The sequence below is a fragment of the Triturus cristatus genome, chromosome 11 (assembly GCF_964204655.1).
Source record: "Triturus cristatus chromosome 11, aTriCri1.1, whole genome shotgun sequence".
Classification (NCBI taxonomy): Eukaryota; Metazoa; Chordata; class Amphibia; order Caudata; family Salamandridae; genus Triturus; species Triturus cristatus.
Genome location: NC_140594.1, coordinates 234,005,413 through 234,019,887, shown reverse-complemented (window position 1 = coordinate 234,019,887; position 14,475 = coordinate 234,005,413). Strand labels below are relative to the sequence as shown.

Here is a 14,475-nt window from a genome sequence, read left to right as displayed (position 1 = left end):
GAGAGGTGGTCATTGGCAGAGGGGTGGCCTTTCCTTCAACTGAGGGAGCTGACAACTTTATGGAGAGTGGATTTGCATCAATGGCCCATGGGTGCAAACTGATAATTTAATCAGACAATACAGTAACTGTTGCTTATGTAAACAATTGAGGTTACCAAATCCAGGTCCTTTACCTTTACTGCAGTGCAGTGGCTTCAATAGGCAGAATGCAATCTGCTGTATAGAAGACAGATTATATCAGAGGGAGCGATAATATTCAGGCAGATAGCCCCTAATCAGGATGTTTCCATCTTCTCAAGGAGTTGACATTGTCCAAATAATATTGCAAAAATGTGCAGGAGGTGTGGGAAACAGGGCCTGGATTTATTCACTTTCCCCTATGTTGGAAATGCCCTTCTTTCGAATGTTCGCCTTCCATTATGTTGTAAATGTAAATGTTTTGCACAGTATTCCCCCAGATTTTTGCCTTTTGTTAGCACAACCTGTTTTCGTTTGACACAGGACTTTGCACACTTTATCCCCTTCAGTGCCACGCCCTTTCCCCCTCCTGTGCCGGGCGTTGCACTAGTGGGTGGGGTTCATGACGAGATAGTCTCGTCATGGGCACAGCGCAACCGTGCTCCATGACGAGACTATCTCGTCATGGGCACTGAAGAGGTTATTCCTGCTAATCAGTGGTAAAGTGCTTGTGTTGTCCTTATTAAACATGGCAAAAGTAACATACACCTTATTGGCATATTTAATACACTTATAAGTTCCAAGCATAAGGTAATACATGCAACTCGAGCCTGTAAATTAAATGTTGCAAGTGGGCTGTAGCACTCATTATGCCACCCACTAAACTAGCACTATAAAACATGTATTCAAGCCTGCCTTGCAAACAGTGTGTGCTCTTTTAAACAGCCATTATGACTTGGGAAAATAAACCTTTTGCCAGGCCTATAACTTACTTTTTAATATATATATATATATATATAAGTAATCCCTGCTGTTGGCTGTAACTGCCCATAGTTCAGAGTGCATAGTAGTTAAGAAGTAGAACATGTATAATTAAAGTTTTACAGGTCCTGCCAGTGAAAACCTCCTAAGTAATTTTCCCCATTGGCAAGGCTGGCTTAGAAAAAACACCAAGTTACAACATAACAAATAATAATGCTTACATTGAGTCTATGAGCAGCTAGAAACATGATTCAAGGAATAGTAATTTGTACTCCAACTTAATTATAAAGGTGAATTTTATATTAATATTTTGGAAACTACACTTTTAGACAGCTGTCATTTTCCTGCTTAAGCCAAATGTGCCTTTCTGCCAGTGTCATCTGACCCCTGATGGCAATTGCTGCCCTTTATTGCCATCAATCCATTTGCAGCGGAAGAGATATCACTGGATTTCCCATCATTCATCTGCTCAGGAAGTGACATCACTCTCCTACACCCAGAATCTACTTAATGACTGCCACCGCGTGGATGAACAGCGAACATGAGCAGCAGGATTACTATTGGCACACCGAAGGAACACCAAAGGCAAACCAATCTGTGCCCATTCATACCTAGTCTGCACCCCACTCCCTGGTCCTCCCCCTTCTGGCGCTATCAAGGTGTGACCCTCTGCGCCCTCAACGACAGCTGCCAACCCCCCCCCTGCTTATACCTCAACACACCACAAACCCCAATGGAGCGTTCTCCTACACTTCTGGCAAGTTTTCATGCATTTACCCACACACAACAACCCAATGCTTTACTCTCTCACACATGTGCAGTCCTGCAACTACCCACGCAACACTCCACACTTGCATTCATGCTCCTCAATATCCTCTCACTCACCAAACACACCACAGAGATCTAGGACCTTCTGCACGACAATGCTCCATACCGACTTTTCCTCATGGTCTCATGGAAACCTGGATGAACCCACCTTCAACACCTGACATTGCCACAGCCATCCCCCAGCTACAAGATTGACAGGTAAGATCAACTGCACAAGCCCAAAGAAAGAATCACCATCATTCATAAAAATACTGTCAGCTGCACCACATCTATGGACATGTCATCTTCCAACATGAAACACCTGTTGGTCAAACTCCATGTCACAAGCAACTTCACCCTAAGTGGCACTCTTATCTACAGACTACGTTGACTGTTCACCAAATTCACCAACATCATCACGGACTTCATTACTCCACTCATTCTTGCTGCAATCAAGTATATCCTACTTGCAGACCTTAATGTCCACCTGGAAGCCCACACCGACCCCAACTCAAAAGCAGCCATCAAATACCTTGGAAGCCAGGGCCTCACTGAGTGAGTAAAGGGACCAACTCAGGTCGCTGGATACCTCCTGGCTTTATTTTACCCTATTTTTCACAACTTTTGATAGCATCCAAGTCAACAAACCCATACCAGACCGCTGGACAGACCACCCCTTCATCAAGTTCAGCAGTGCCATCCAGTCTAAAGCAAATGCACTACTGCAAGATCAGCTCACTGAAACTGGGACAGCATCATTGACAAGGACTGGCACACCACTCTCAACACCCACAATCCCAAACACAGCTACAGCCTCCCCAAAGCCTTCAAATATTTCATCAATTGGATCATCCCCTGCGCCGACTCCCTGCCCCCCCCCTCAAACACAGCAATACAACAAGATCCAGTAACCAGGACAGCTGGTACATGGAGGATCTCAGACTAACGAAATGTCACTTCAGACAGCTGGAATGTAAATCAAGAATGAGCAGGGACAATGCAGTCTGGTGGACTGTATCAATGCTAGCATCAACAGAAGCAAAGCCGTCTGTAACTCGATAGCCATCTGCTGTCCAAAAGGACTAGGACCGACACCCACACAAAGAACCTCAGGATAATCAACAGCAAACTCAACATGACCGTCCAAGTCCATTCTGTCACCTGCTCATTCTTCCATACCCTGAAGATGCTGAGGAAGAATTTTAAATAGCTCCCGAAAAAACTGTCAAGCATATGCTGGTCACAATCAAGTTGGTCTACGGGAGCACCCTCTATGACTAGATCAACACAAAACACACCATAAGGCTGCAGACCATTCAAATGTGGCCACCAGAATAACCCTTAAACTCCCACACCACATTCACACTATCCCACTCTTGCAGGAGCTTCAATGACTATACCATTCATAAACGAGCACTATTAAAGCACCTCACTCACACTTTGAGGACACTACATAACAATGGCTCAGCATACCTCATCAATCGCATCGAATTTCATAAACCTTCCAGACACCTACACTCATCCAGAAACCTACTTGCAACATCACTCTCATATGGAAAACCAGATCTGGCAGCCGAGCCTTCTCCAACATCACTCCTATAACATGGAATGACCTGCAGCTACACATAAGAGCTTCCTTCTCATTTCTTAAATTCTGCAAGAAGCTGAAGACCTTGCTTTTTGAGTGTTCACACTAGGCCCTAGGTGTGGCTAGACTAACAGCTGTTCAGTACCAGGACACCCTCTCAGGTAATTATGCACTCTACAAATATGCAAAACATAGTTCAAGAACCTTTTCTATCTTCCATATGGATGGGATGGTATGCAGGCCAGATGCTATGTTTGTACCAAAGAAACATCATTCTTTTATAGAAATCAGGGAGTGGTGCTTCCCCTTTTTTGCCCAAAGTTGTCCACCACTTCTCCTCAGGGGCTTGGTTTGACTTTGCTGGATATGTCTAGAAAGCACTCTCCAATTATCTCTACAGGTGACATCCTTTTAGCCGATCTGAAAGTTTTTTTGTGACTTTTGGTGGTGCAGGAAAAGGAAAAACAGCTTCCCCAGTTTCGATCAGTAGATAGCTTTTGCTGATTGCTTAGCAAAAATACCAGTTCCATCTGGTCGCTTAATGAGGGGAATGTCAGCTTTTTGGGTGGAGATAATGAGGTTACATTGAATGAGATCTTCAGAGAGTAAATAATATTTATATCGTGAATTATAAGCTGCAAAATGTTTTAAATGAAAATGTGAACTTTGGTGTTAGTGTTGAACTAAGTCTTGTTGCACTGTTGAGATCCTGTTAATACATACCTTATGTGAGCAAAAAATGTGAGTTTTAAATTTAGACATCTATGTGTGATGAAGAACATGTTGGTTGCTTCGGTATTACTCAAAAGGATGGGAGACAAGGACTCTGGATGTAATGTCAAATGAGTTACAAATAAGCTCCATTTACACTAGTAATGTAAGTCCTTACTTTAGTCATTAAATAATTTTCACCCTCCTTGGAATAGCCTTTATGGTTCAAGGCCTGGCAATTCAGGAAGAATGCTGGGAGGGAGAGCCCTTAAGTTGCCCAACAGGGATCGGGGAGGCATTCCACCTAACATCCTAATGCGAGGGAGATGGGTAATGAATCGGACAATGACTCATAAGACTACGAATAATGAGGATTACTGGTAAGTAAATGGACATTCAAAAGCACTGCAGTGCATCTACAATGTGACTTGCCCCCTCTGTCTTCCCCACATTGCAAGCTGCTCTCCTGAATCAGGGTCTGTGAGAAAATCATTTTTTTGCATGATCCACTGCATTTGTTTTGCTGACTGATAGTGCTGTTTTTTCAACTCTGCACGTAGGGCAGTGATGTTGAGTCCTCTGCGTATTTGCTCTGAGCCCTAAAATCCGTAATACCAAGTTGGTGATACTTAACTTTCCAGTAAGGTCATAATTTATGGGTCTGGATAATAAATCAATAGCACTGAAAGTGAAATGTCACCTTTAGATGACAGCACCATCTGTGCCATTCACTATGCCGGAAGGAGAAACATTTCTTCAGGCCTACATATAGAGCTTGCAAGCTTGTAGGCAAATCTGTTAAAATAACTATTTTAAACAGAAAATAAACTTTCTTTTATATATTAAATAAGTCACTCCTAATCGGGCCAGCAGATAATGAGGGAGGATGCTTGGTATTTAAAAGTGGTGTCAGCACAAATGTCATTATTGCCTATTTCTACAGTGACTCATCCGCAAAAACTATTTTCCCTTTACAGGGCTGTAGCTGGTCCTATAAGAAATACTAACATGCAATTAAACTACTATTTTTGCTAACTTTGGTTTGGGATAAGCTATAGATATGAATAACCACTATTTGTAAAACTCTAATTTTATGATTTTTGATAAATATATAGGAAATGTGACTTTTAAAAAGGTAGACTTTATCTCCCGCAAGCCCTAGTAGGCTAATTAAAATGTCTGCAGCTCTCCCCCTTAATGAGGTGTGAAATCTTCTCCTGTAGGAGAAACTGAAAAGGCTTAGGCCTTTTGGCAGGAAGACCTGGGTGTGAGGTATATGAACCTTCTTAGTTCATGAAGGGTAGTTGGGGAGGGTTCAGGAGCTTCATTGACTTGAAAGGGACCAAGATGAGAAATGCCTATTCATAGCTAAGTGTATTGAAGACCTGGGTATAGAAAGGTCTTCAGGAGCTATTAGAATTCTGAAATTGATGAGGAGGTCCGTAAATGAAAGGGCAGCTCTTCAATGTCTTTGCTGTTAGGTAGGAGAAGCAGTGACCTCCACATCTGCTACATTGGATATGGGGGGTGAGCATTATAGAAAGGGACATGGAGTGGAGGTGTCTGGTGAGCTGATGGAATTTTAGGTGGTGGTTTAAGTAGGTGGTTCCCAGTCAAGTAGGGCGTTTTATTCATGGGTTAGCAGCTTGAAATCTCATCTTATCTGTACGGAAAACCAGTGGAGTTTCCTTAGGTAGGGACTGATGTGGATTTGTTTGGGAAGATCCAGGACGAATCTGGCTTTGGCATTCTGTTTTGTCTGTAGTTGTCAAAGGAGGTGAGCTGCGATCCCAGTGTAGAGTGCATTGCCGTAGTCCAGGTGGTTGGAAATGAGTGCCTTGGTGATGGTGCGTCTTGAGGTTTGGGGTAGCCATTTAACTATCTAACAAAGCATGCATAGGACAAAAAAGCAGGAGGCGGAGATGGAGTTGACCTGTGTTTTTATGGTTAGCTTGGTGTCTAGAATGATGCCTATGTTCCAAGCGTGATCAGTGGGGGTAGGAATATGTCAGAGTTTTGAGGGCTACCAGGATGCGTACCATTGGGAGCGTTTTGTTCCAAAAATTCGTACCTCTGTCTTGTCCGAGTTGAGCTTCAGGCAGTTGTTCTTCATCCAAATCTTTAACATCTGTCATGCATTTGTGGAAGTTGGTCTTGGTGCTGTTTTGACTTAGGAAGAACAGAAGAGAACAAGAGGACTGGTTCTGCCGTCAGTGATCCATGTAGAGACTTGAGAGGCTGGACCTGCCCTCACCTGTACCTAAGACTGAGCTGGAGACTCTAACGGTCAATTGGCTGACCTCTTGTGTGGCTACAAAGACACAACAAGCTGCAAGAGACCTTCTACCTGGATTTTGTTATCATCCTCAACTGGAGTGAGTCCTGGCCTCTAAGTGGTGTCCAGATAGTCGGAAAAGTTTTGACTTCTAAAATCCCTAGAACATACATGGTTTGCCCTGATTGAGGATTTTGAGTTCAAGAAAAGAAATAAGTGCAAAAAAGGCACCTTTACCAGGCATAGGCACTACTGAAGAGAGAGCTGTGGAAGTCGCGGGATTTAGATTTTCCTGCTCTGAGCATTTCCTGTTGAAATCAATGCCTTCGGTGGGATGTTGTCCAAGGGGTATCGAACTTCAAGTGGACCTAATTGGATACAGAGCCATTGAACATGCCAAACTGGAGGATATCCATTTCAGAAACTAAGTCTGAAAGTAACATTTTTAACCAGGATGACATACTTGGTGCATCCAGCCTTACCCATTACTGTAGGCCCGTAATCATGCCTAGATCCAGGTGAAATGCTGACAGTGACTTCTGATTTGTGCCTTACTGTTTCTTGGCTCTTTTTGTCCTCATTAACAGTCTCTCTATTTTCGGAAACTGGCTGTGAGATTTTTATTGTGTAATGTTTTGACTTTTTAACTGTTTCAGTACTGCCAACTACATTGCACACTCTTCCCCAAGGTAAGCCTGTCTGCTGTGTGCTAGAGCTACCAAGGGTTTATCCCGAGGTTCATTTATTGAACTTATGTGTTGGACCAGATGAGAATTTGGATTTATTATGTGGGAAGGACCCACATAGTGCATGAATATTGCTATAGGAGAGTGCTGATCTTTACAAACCACACAAGAATGAAGAAACACAATGTTTATGTGAAAGTTTAGACAATGACACAAACAGTAAATATATGCAGTAGCCGGATTACTGCATGTTATCCTTTGTACACATTTTAGTTTACCACTTGACGCACCATGTGAGATGAGGATCCAGTACATTATTAACTTGATAAAAGCACATCACAGCATGGTAAGAATACACCCCATTACAATCAGGTGTTACATGCATGGGTAAATATGGACACCTCAATATCGGAGAAATAAAATTCAGCAGTTCGCCCTCCAGGGTTTAACTATTAGATTTTGTGTTGTGCTCTAAACCATAAAAAAAATATACGCAACAGGCGCCAAAAATGAATTAGGATTAAGACCTTGTAAAAAAAAGAAATGCAGAAACTTACATGCGAACAAGACAACAATTCTTTCATTATATACGTATCATATATTTGCCGGCTTCTACAAAGGCGCTCTTCCTGAGAATCCAGCTTTTCATATTCCTTTATCTGCAATGTAAGAGAAACAATGAGTCACCCTCTGTAAGTATCTGTCTATTGTGTTACTTAAAACAATTCATAATGCTTGGTTACAGTTTAGAGGGAAAACTATTTCAAGAATATCTATCTATCTGTCTGTCTATATGTATGCAGATAACACACTCATACACAGGTGATAAAACCAATGATGAAAATAGACAGTTTATTTAAAGAGGGAATGTGGAGAAAAGTGTTTAAAACACAATACTTGAAAAATTAAAAGATTATAAATGTATCTGTTAAGGTAGGCACATGACCCTAACCCACCCCCGGGAGACGTTTGATGGATCAAAATCATAAAGCAATAAGAGAGTAACATTTCAGTGATTGAATGACTAAAAGATTTATTTAAAGTTTGGTTGATGCTCCACAAACCTGCCAAGTGGTAGAGGCCAGCCTCTTTCAGCCCGGTGGCGAATCTAGACTACTGAGAGGCTGCCACAAATTTGGGCGGGCTTGCTTTTACAACATGACGGGAGCAGTTTAATTGAACAGCTGATGCTGGATAGCTGCATGTCATGTCGACGGCATTATCCTCAGCTGAGTAAACGTTCACAAAGAAGGAATCGGCACTCCATCACACTCCATCACGCCGCAGATCAGGATATCTGTCCCTAAAACCAGACGCCCGTCATCCATACGGCACCACTCTAATTATCATCTGCGGCAATCCTTTACCAGGTTCACACCAAAAAAAAGAGTTTTGCTGCACAAAGAATATATCTTGAACCCATGAATGAACACTCCGTTCATTCAAGTCATTTGATCGACATATGTGAAATTTCATTCTAGCAGATAGAACAGGCTTCATGACCACCACCTGTAACACCCGGCAACGCTCTTTTTATTTACTGTGAAACCCCATGGTTAAAGGCATTACATCTATTATCAGACCGTCAAACACTACCTCCAGATAAATCCTTCACCTGCTATCCACTCACTAGACTACACCTTGAAGAATTGTGGCATTTCCTGACGAAGGCGTACTTTTCGCCGAAACGCGCGTAGAAGATGATCATATGGCCACAGATTTGTCTCTACTTTTAATTGTTGTTGAATACATTGAATGTCTATACTATGTATAAATGCATTGTTGAATTGCTTTTTTATTGATTTTGTCCGTGATTCTGTGAGAATCATATTAACAATAAACATTTATGTGATATTTTTTAAAAATACTGTTTTTGGCTATACTACTTGGACACGTTTTAAATAGCAATATACAAAACATGTTAATTGCCTAGGAAGTTATTTTTGCACTGTGTCATGTCGACAAGCCAGCAGTTATATGTTCTGCAGAAACAAATCCCTAAAATGGGAACTGTGTGCAAAATAAAACAGACAGGATTTGACCCATTTTGAATTTTCTCTCAGTAGCAACGGTCATTGTTCACATGGCAGTCATTGACGGGAATACAGAGCCACCAGGGAGAATGGAAGAGTTTTAATATGAGTATAGACCTTGGCAGACACTAACCATCATGGTTATGATTTCATGTAGGTTCAACTAGAACAAGTCCATGTCTGATTTCTAATGGGCACCTGCTGCAACCAATCAAAAGGCAGAGAGAAAAATATGGGCAGGAACTCAAATGCATCAGAATAGGAGGACAACACAATTCAACACTGATCATTTAGGCATTCATTACAAGTTTGTTGGAATTGGGTGAAGTATTTACCGCACACTGTAAATTCCAATATCCCAGGGTGAGGTATTTACCACATGTGGAAAGTAGCGCTTATTCAGAATTTTCAAGGGGAAAACAAGCCATAACCTGAAAAATGTGTTTTTAACCACCAAATTTCTCATGCTTTGCCTTTTCCCCTGATAAATTTCAGTAGATTTGACCTGATGGAATTTATCAGAAGGAAGCTGTGAGGATGTGATAATTATCTCACAACTTGTAATTCACATCGCTGCTTAATTACGTGTTTTTTGTAGGGACAGGAATTTAGCACTAAACTTGTAATGAGAGGCCCCAAGGATAAACAAGTAAACAAGCCACCCCTATATATCACCATTGTTGCTATATCATGATGAGAAAACCAAGATTATCTCTAAATATTAGTTTGGATTTGCGAAGGGGTTGGAAAGCTCTGGTCAAGTCATAATCAGGGCCATAGAGATCTTGTGCTGAGGAAATTGTCCTTTGTTCTCACAGTAGGTTAAGCTATTAGTAAATATCTTTTTTAAAAACATATTTTTATTAACAAAAGCTCGAGAGACCACATCATACAGAGACAATATCATGAGGATATTAGTTGCCATGTACAGGAAATCATAGTCGGCACATTCTCGGGTTGAGCATGCCCCGTTATTATTCCACATCTTGTTACTGTTCTGCCCCCCACGGCCCTCTGTACCTCCTCCACGGCATCCACACCCTTTCCCATTTCTTGACACACCCCCTACTCTTATACACTGTTTCTTCCGCTCTCTGGCACCAATCGAGGTCACGTTTCAATTCCACAATAAGGGGGTGTGCCGGTGCCCCCAGTTTCTAGCAATGTTGCGCAGGAAGACACTTCTGTATCAATCTCCTGACCTCCCGAGGCGTCTCCGAGAGCAACGCGCTGCAGGTCTCTGGCTCCTCCCCCCCTGGCAGAGTACTTCTAGGCGGTCAGCTGTTCGCGCGCCTACTCCTGCATTAATCTCCTGACCTCCCGAGGCGTCTCCGGGAGCAACGCTCTTTTTAATTGACTAGTTGCTGACTTTTTAATCTTCTTACCTGCACTTGCACCTCAGCGCTTCTGACACAGCGCTCTTGGATCCCCTCTGGCTGCCTCCTTCCTGGACCCAGACCGCCTCCACTCACCTCCCCCTCCTCGCCTGGCTCTCGGAGTCGGACGGGCAGGTCCACCATCTTGGGCGGGTCTGGTCGCTGCGTTCCAGGTCTCTGGCTCCTCCCCCCCCTGCCACGCCTCTCTTACCCTCCTCCCTCATGTGTCCCCATAATATGGCCACTCATTTCCGGCAGCGCAGCGGACGAGCGCAGCGGGCGCGACGAAGGCGCGCCGAAGTTGCGCCTAAGTTAAGCCCGTCTGCGCCCGTCCGCGACGGGCCGGGACCAGGGGCCACACACCCTGCTTCTGTTGCGGCCTACACGTCTGCTCAACTCACTGCCCATCCCTTGTCCCTTTTCCTATTTTGCACCACCTTGACTCACTGGGCATTCTTGCCCCCCCTTTTCTCACCCTGTACTTATCTCTCACTGTCCCCCCCCCTGCTCCTCTGACTTCTCTCCTGCTCCCTGTCGTTCTTCTGTTCCTACGCTAGCTTCTGCCTATCTACTTAATACCCGTTCCGCAGTTAAGCATCAGACGGAACTTTTCAATCTTTTGACCTCGGATTCCCCTGGTTTTCTGTTCTTGACCGAAACTTGGTTCTCTTCTGATTCTCTTCCTGATCTTTTGGCTAGCCTTCCTGACTCCTACTACGCCCTCCGAGCTGACCGTCCAGTCGGCAAGGTTGGAGGCGGTGTGGCAATGATTATTCGGTCGTCTCTCAAATTTCAACTTCTTACCCACCCCCCCATACCTAACGTGGACTACTTAGTGGTCCGCTCTCTTAATTTTTCTGTCCCTCTTACTGTTGTTCTTGTGTATCGCCCCCCTCAACCCATGCCTTCTTTTGTAGCTTCCATCCAGGACCTCTTGGCCACCCTGGTGGTCAATAATTCATCTGTCCTTCTGCTCGGCGATTTTAATTTCTGGCCGGTCGACCCTAGGGAAGACTCTTCCTCTAAAGATTTTTCTGCCACCCTTCAGTGTTTGAATTTTACCCCCTATGTCACAACCCCTACCCACGTTCAGGGTCACATTCTGGACCAAATTTGGTCGATATGCCCTGTCATCTCTTCTCCCTCCGTATCTCCCTGTGTCTGGTCGGACCATTCCATTATCTCTTTTTCTATTCATTTGGGCTCGGCTGATAAACCCCCCCTTCCGAAAAACCTGTTAGCCCGAAATTGGAATCAGACAGATCTTGACTCCCTCTCGCTTACCTTGGCCTCCTCCGCCCCGGACCTCAATGATCTTTCTCTTGAATCCCAGGCTGACGCCGTTTGTACCTGGCTTTCTTCCGCCTGCGACTTAGTTGCCCCGCTTAGAAAGATCAAAGCGGTCCGCTCCTATGACGCGCACAAATGGTTCTCTCCAGAGCTGAAAGCGCTAAAACTCAATCTAAGGCAGTCGGAACGCCACTGGAGACGGAACTATAGTTCCCCCTTGCGCGTCGAATACAAATCTCTCCTTACGGATTACAAAAAAGCGATCTTAGCGGCTAAAACCTCTTACTTTACCGAGAGAGCCACTCTTGCCGCTAACAAATCCCGTGAAATTTTTTCTCTGGTCCATAATCTTGTCTCCTCTGATCGCTCTACTCCCAGCCTTGTCCCCTCTCAGTCTCTCTGTTCCTCACTTAATGATTTCTTTATTGATAAAATCCTGAAGATTAAAGCTAACATCCCTTCTGTGTCTCACTCCAATCTTTCCTGTTCCCCTTCTCCTCCCTCCCCTTGTTTTGCCCTTTTCCCCCCCATCTCCCTTGAATATTTCCTCAAACTCCTGGTCAAGGTCAAGTCTGGCTCTCCCGCGGACTGCGCGCCAGCTCGCATTCTTAAAACTCTTTTTACCAACTGTTCTGCCCCCCCGCTTGCTCTACTTAATTCCTCTCTGGCTCTCGGTTCTGTTCCCTCTTTCTTTAAATCTGCTATAGTCCTTCCTATTTAAAAAAAAACAGGTCTTGATCCTTCTCTTCTTTCTAACTTTCGACCTATTTCCCTTCTTCCTTACTTGGGTAAGATTCTTGTTACCTCCTGCCTCTCCACCTATGTCGAGGAGAATGGCCTTTTGGCATCCCATCAAGCGGGCTTCCGCCCGGGCCACTCCACGGAGGCGGTGGTCCTCGTGGTCCTGGATGAACTCAAGGGGAAAGCTGACTCTAATCTCCCCCAAGCCCTGGTCCTCCTCGATTTGTCCGCCGCATTTGACACGGTCGACCATTCCATTCTTCTCGACCGTGTCAGATCGGCTGGCATCCGGGGCGCGGCCTTTTCTTGGCTCGCGTCCTTTCTCTGCGAGAGGTCTCAGGCGGTTCATCTTCTTGGCTTCTCTGCCCCTCCCCGTCCGGTCACTTGTGGTGTTCCCCAGGGTTCCTCTCTCTCCCCTCTTCTCTTTAATCTTTATATCCAACCTCTTGTCACCTCTCTTCTTGAGCTGGGGGTCTCAGTGTATAACTACGCTGATGACCTTCAGCTCGTTTTTGATCTGTCTTCTTCTTCTGATTCCCTTTCTAAGCTTGTCTCCACTTTAGTCTTTATTTCTGAGTGGATGAGTGCCAACCACTTGAAGCTTAATCCGGACAAGACGGAACTTGTCCTTACTGGTGGCCCCTCCAATCCCTGGTCTCCGGTACACTGGTCCCTTTCCTTTGGTCCCCCCCCCCCTGCCTGTTCCCTCTGTTCGTACCCTTGGTATTAAAGTCAGTCATGACTTATCTATGCACACCCAGATTAGTTCTGTCGTGTCTTCCTGCTTCCTGTCCCTCCGTCTCATCCGGAAGATATCGCGGTTCTTTTCCACCGACGCACTTAAAACCATAGTCTTGGCTCTTGTCATCTCTCGCCTCGACTATGGAAATGGCCTGTATGCGGGCATACCTGCTGTTGAATCCCGCACACTTCAGGCCATTCAAAACCAAGCGGCCCGCCTCATCCTCTCTCTCCCTAAATCCTCTGACATCACACCTGTACTTAAGTCCCTTCACTGGCTTCCTGTCCGTTTCAGATCTCTTTTTAAACTGGCTTGCTTAGCCTTCCAGGCTCATTCCCATTCTGCTCCTCACTTTATCACTTCTCTCATTTCTTCTCATGCCCCCAGCCGCACCATTCGTTCTTCTTCTCTGTCCCTCTTGCACATTCCCCGTTTTCGCAAATCCAGAACGGGGGGCACACAGTTCTCAGTCCTGGCCCCTCAGCTCTGGAATAGTCTTCCACTTTCTATTCGCTCGATTCCCATTTATTCCCATTTTCGTAAGGCCCTCAAAACTTTTCTCTTTCTTCAAGCGTTTCCCTCTTAGCCCCTCGGGATGCTTTCTGTGAGTTTTGATCAGGACCTCAGCGCCAGGAAGCCGCTTGGCCGCAGTGCGCTTTATCAAATATTTTTTTCATTTTTTTCATTCATTTTCATTTTCATTTCATTTCATTGCCACCCCCGCTGAAAATGCCAGCCATATACCCACATATCTGGACCAGTCTGCCTCGCCTCTAATCATTAGAAGAAGCCATTTTGGGTCTAATGGGACAGGCTCGCCCACCACTTCCGACATGACTTCCGTAACCTTCCACCAGAATACGGAAACCTCAGGACATTCCCATAATATGTGTATGAAGGTACCTTCCTCCCCACACCCCCTAACACACTGCGCAGAGTGGGCACGACCCCAGGAATGTAGGTGAGTGTGAGGATAGTAGACCCGATGCAGGATCTTGAGCTTCACCAATCTGAATCTGACGCGCATAGCCACTTCCCTAGGGCTCTGGAGCACCTCCTGCCAGTCCTCATCATCAAGAACTCCTAGGTCGTCGGCCCAGGCCACCCTAAGAGAGACCAAGGGATCAAGGAGGTTGTTAATCAATTTGTGGTATATCGTGGAGGTGGGTTTCCCCTGTATGGGGTCCAACAGTAGCCGGTCTTCAAGCGGGGAATAGTCTGGAATAGAAACCCCCTGTTGGATGTGAGCACGCAGAGCTTGTAAAAGCCGCAGATGCATGTATCGCT

General features: G+C 44.9%; 1 protein-coding gene across 1 annotated transcript in view; it reads right to left on the bottom strand.

Annotated features, from left to right (window-relative positions):
• GRK3 (G protein-coupled receptor kinase 3) overlaps positions 1 to 14,475 on the bottom strand; it is a 1,147,860-nt gene that overhangs the window by 536,962 nt on the left and 596,423 nt on the right. The window contains exon 4 of the mRNA XM_085636358.1: positions 7,564 to 7,665. Coding sequence (XP_085492484.1) covers positions 7,564 to 7,665 — 102 coding nt within the window. The remainder of the gene's footprint in view (positions 1 to 7,563; positions 7,666 to 14,475) is intronic.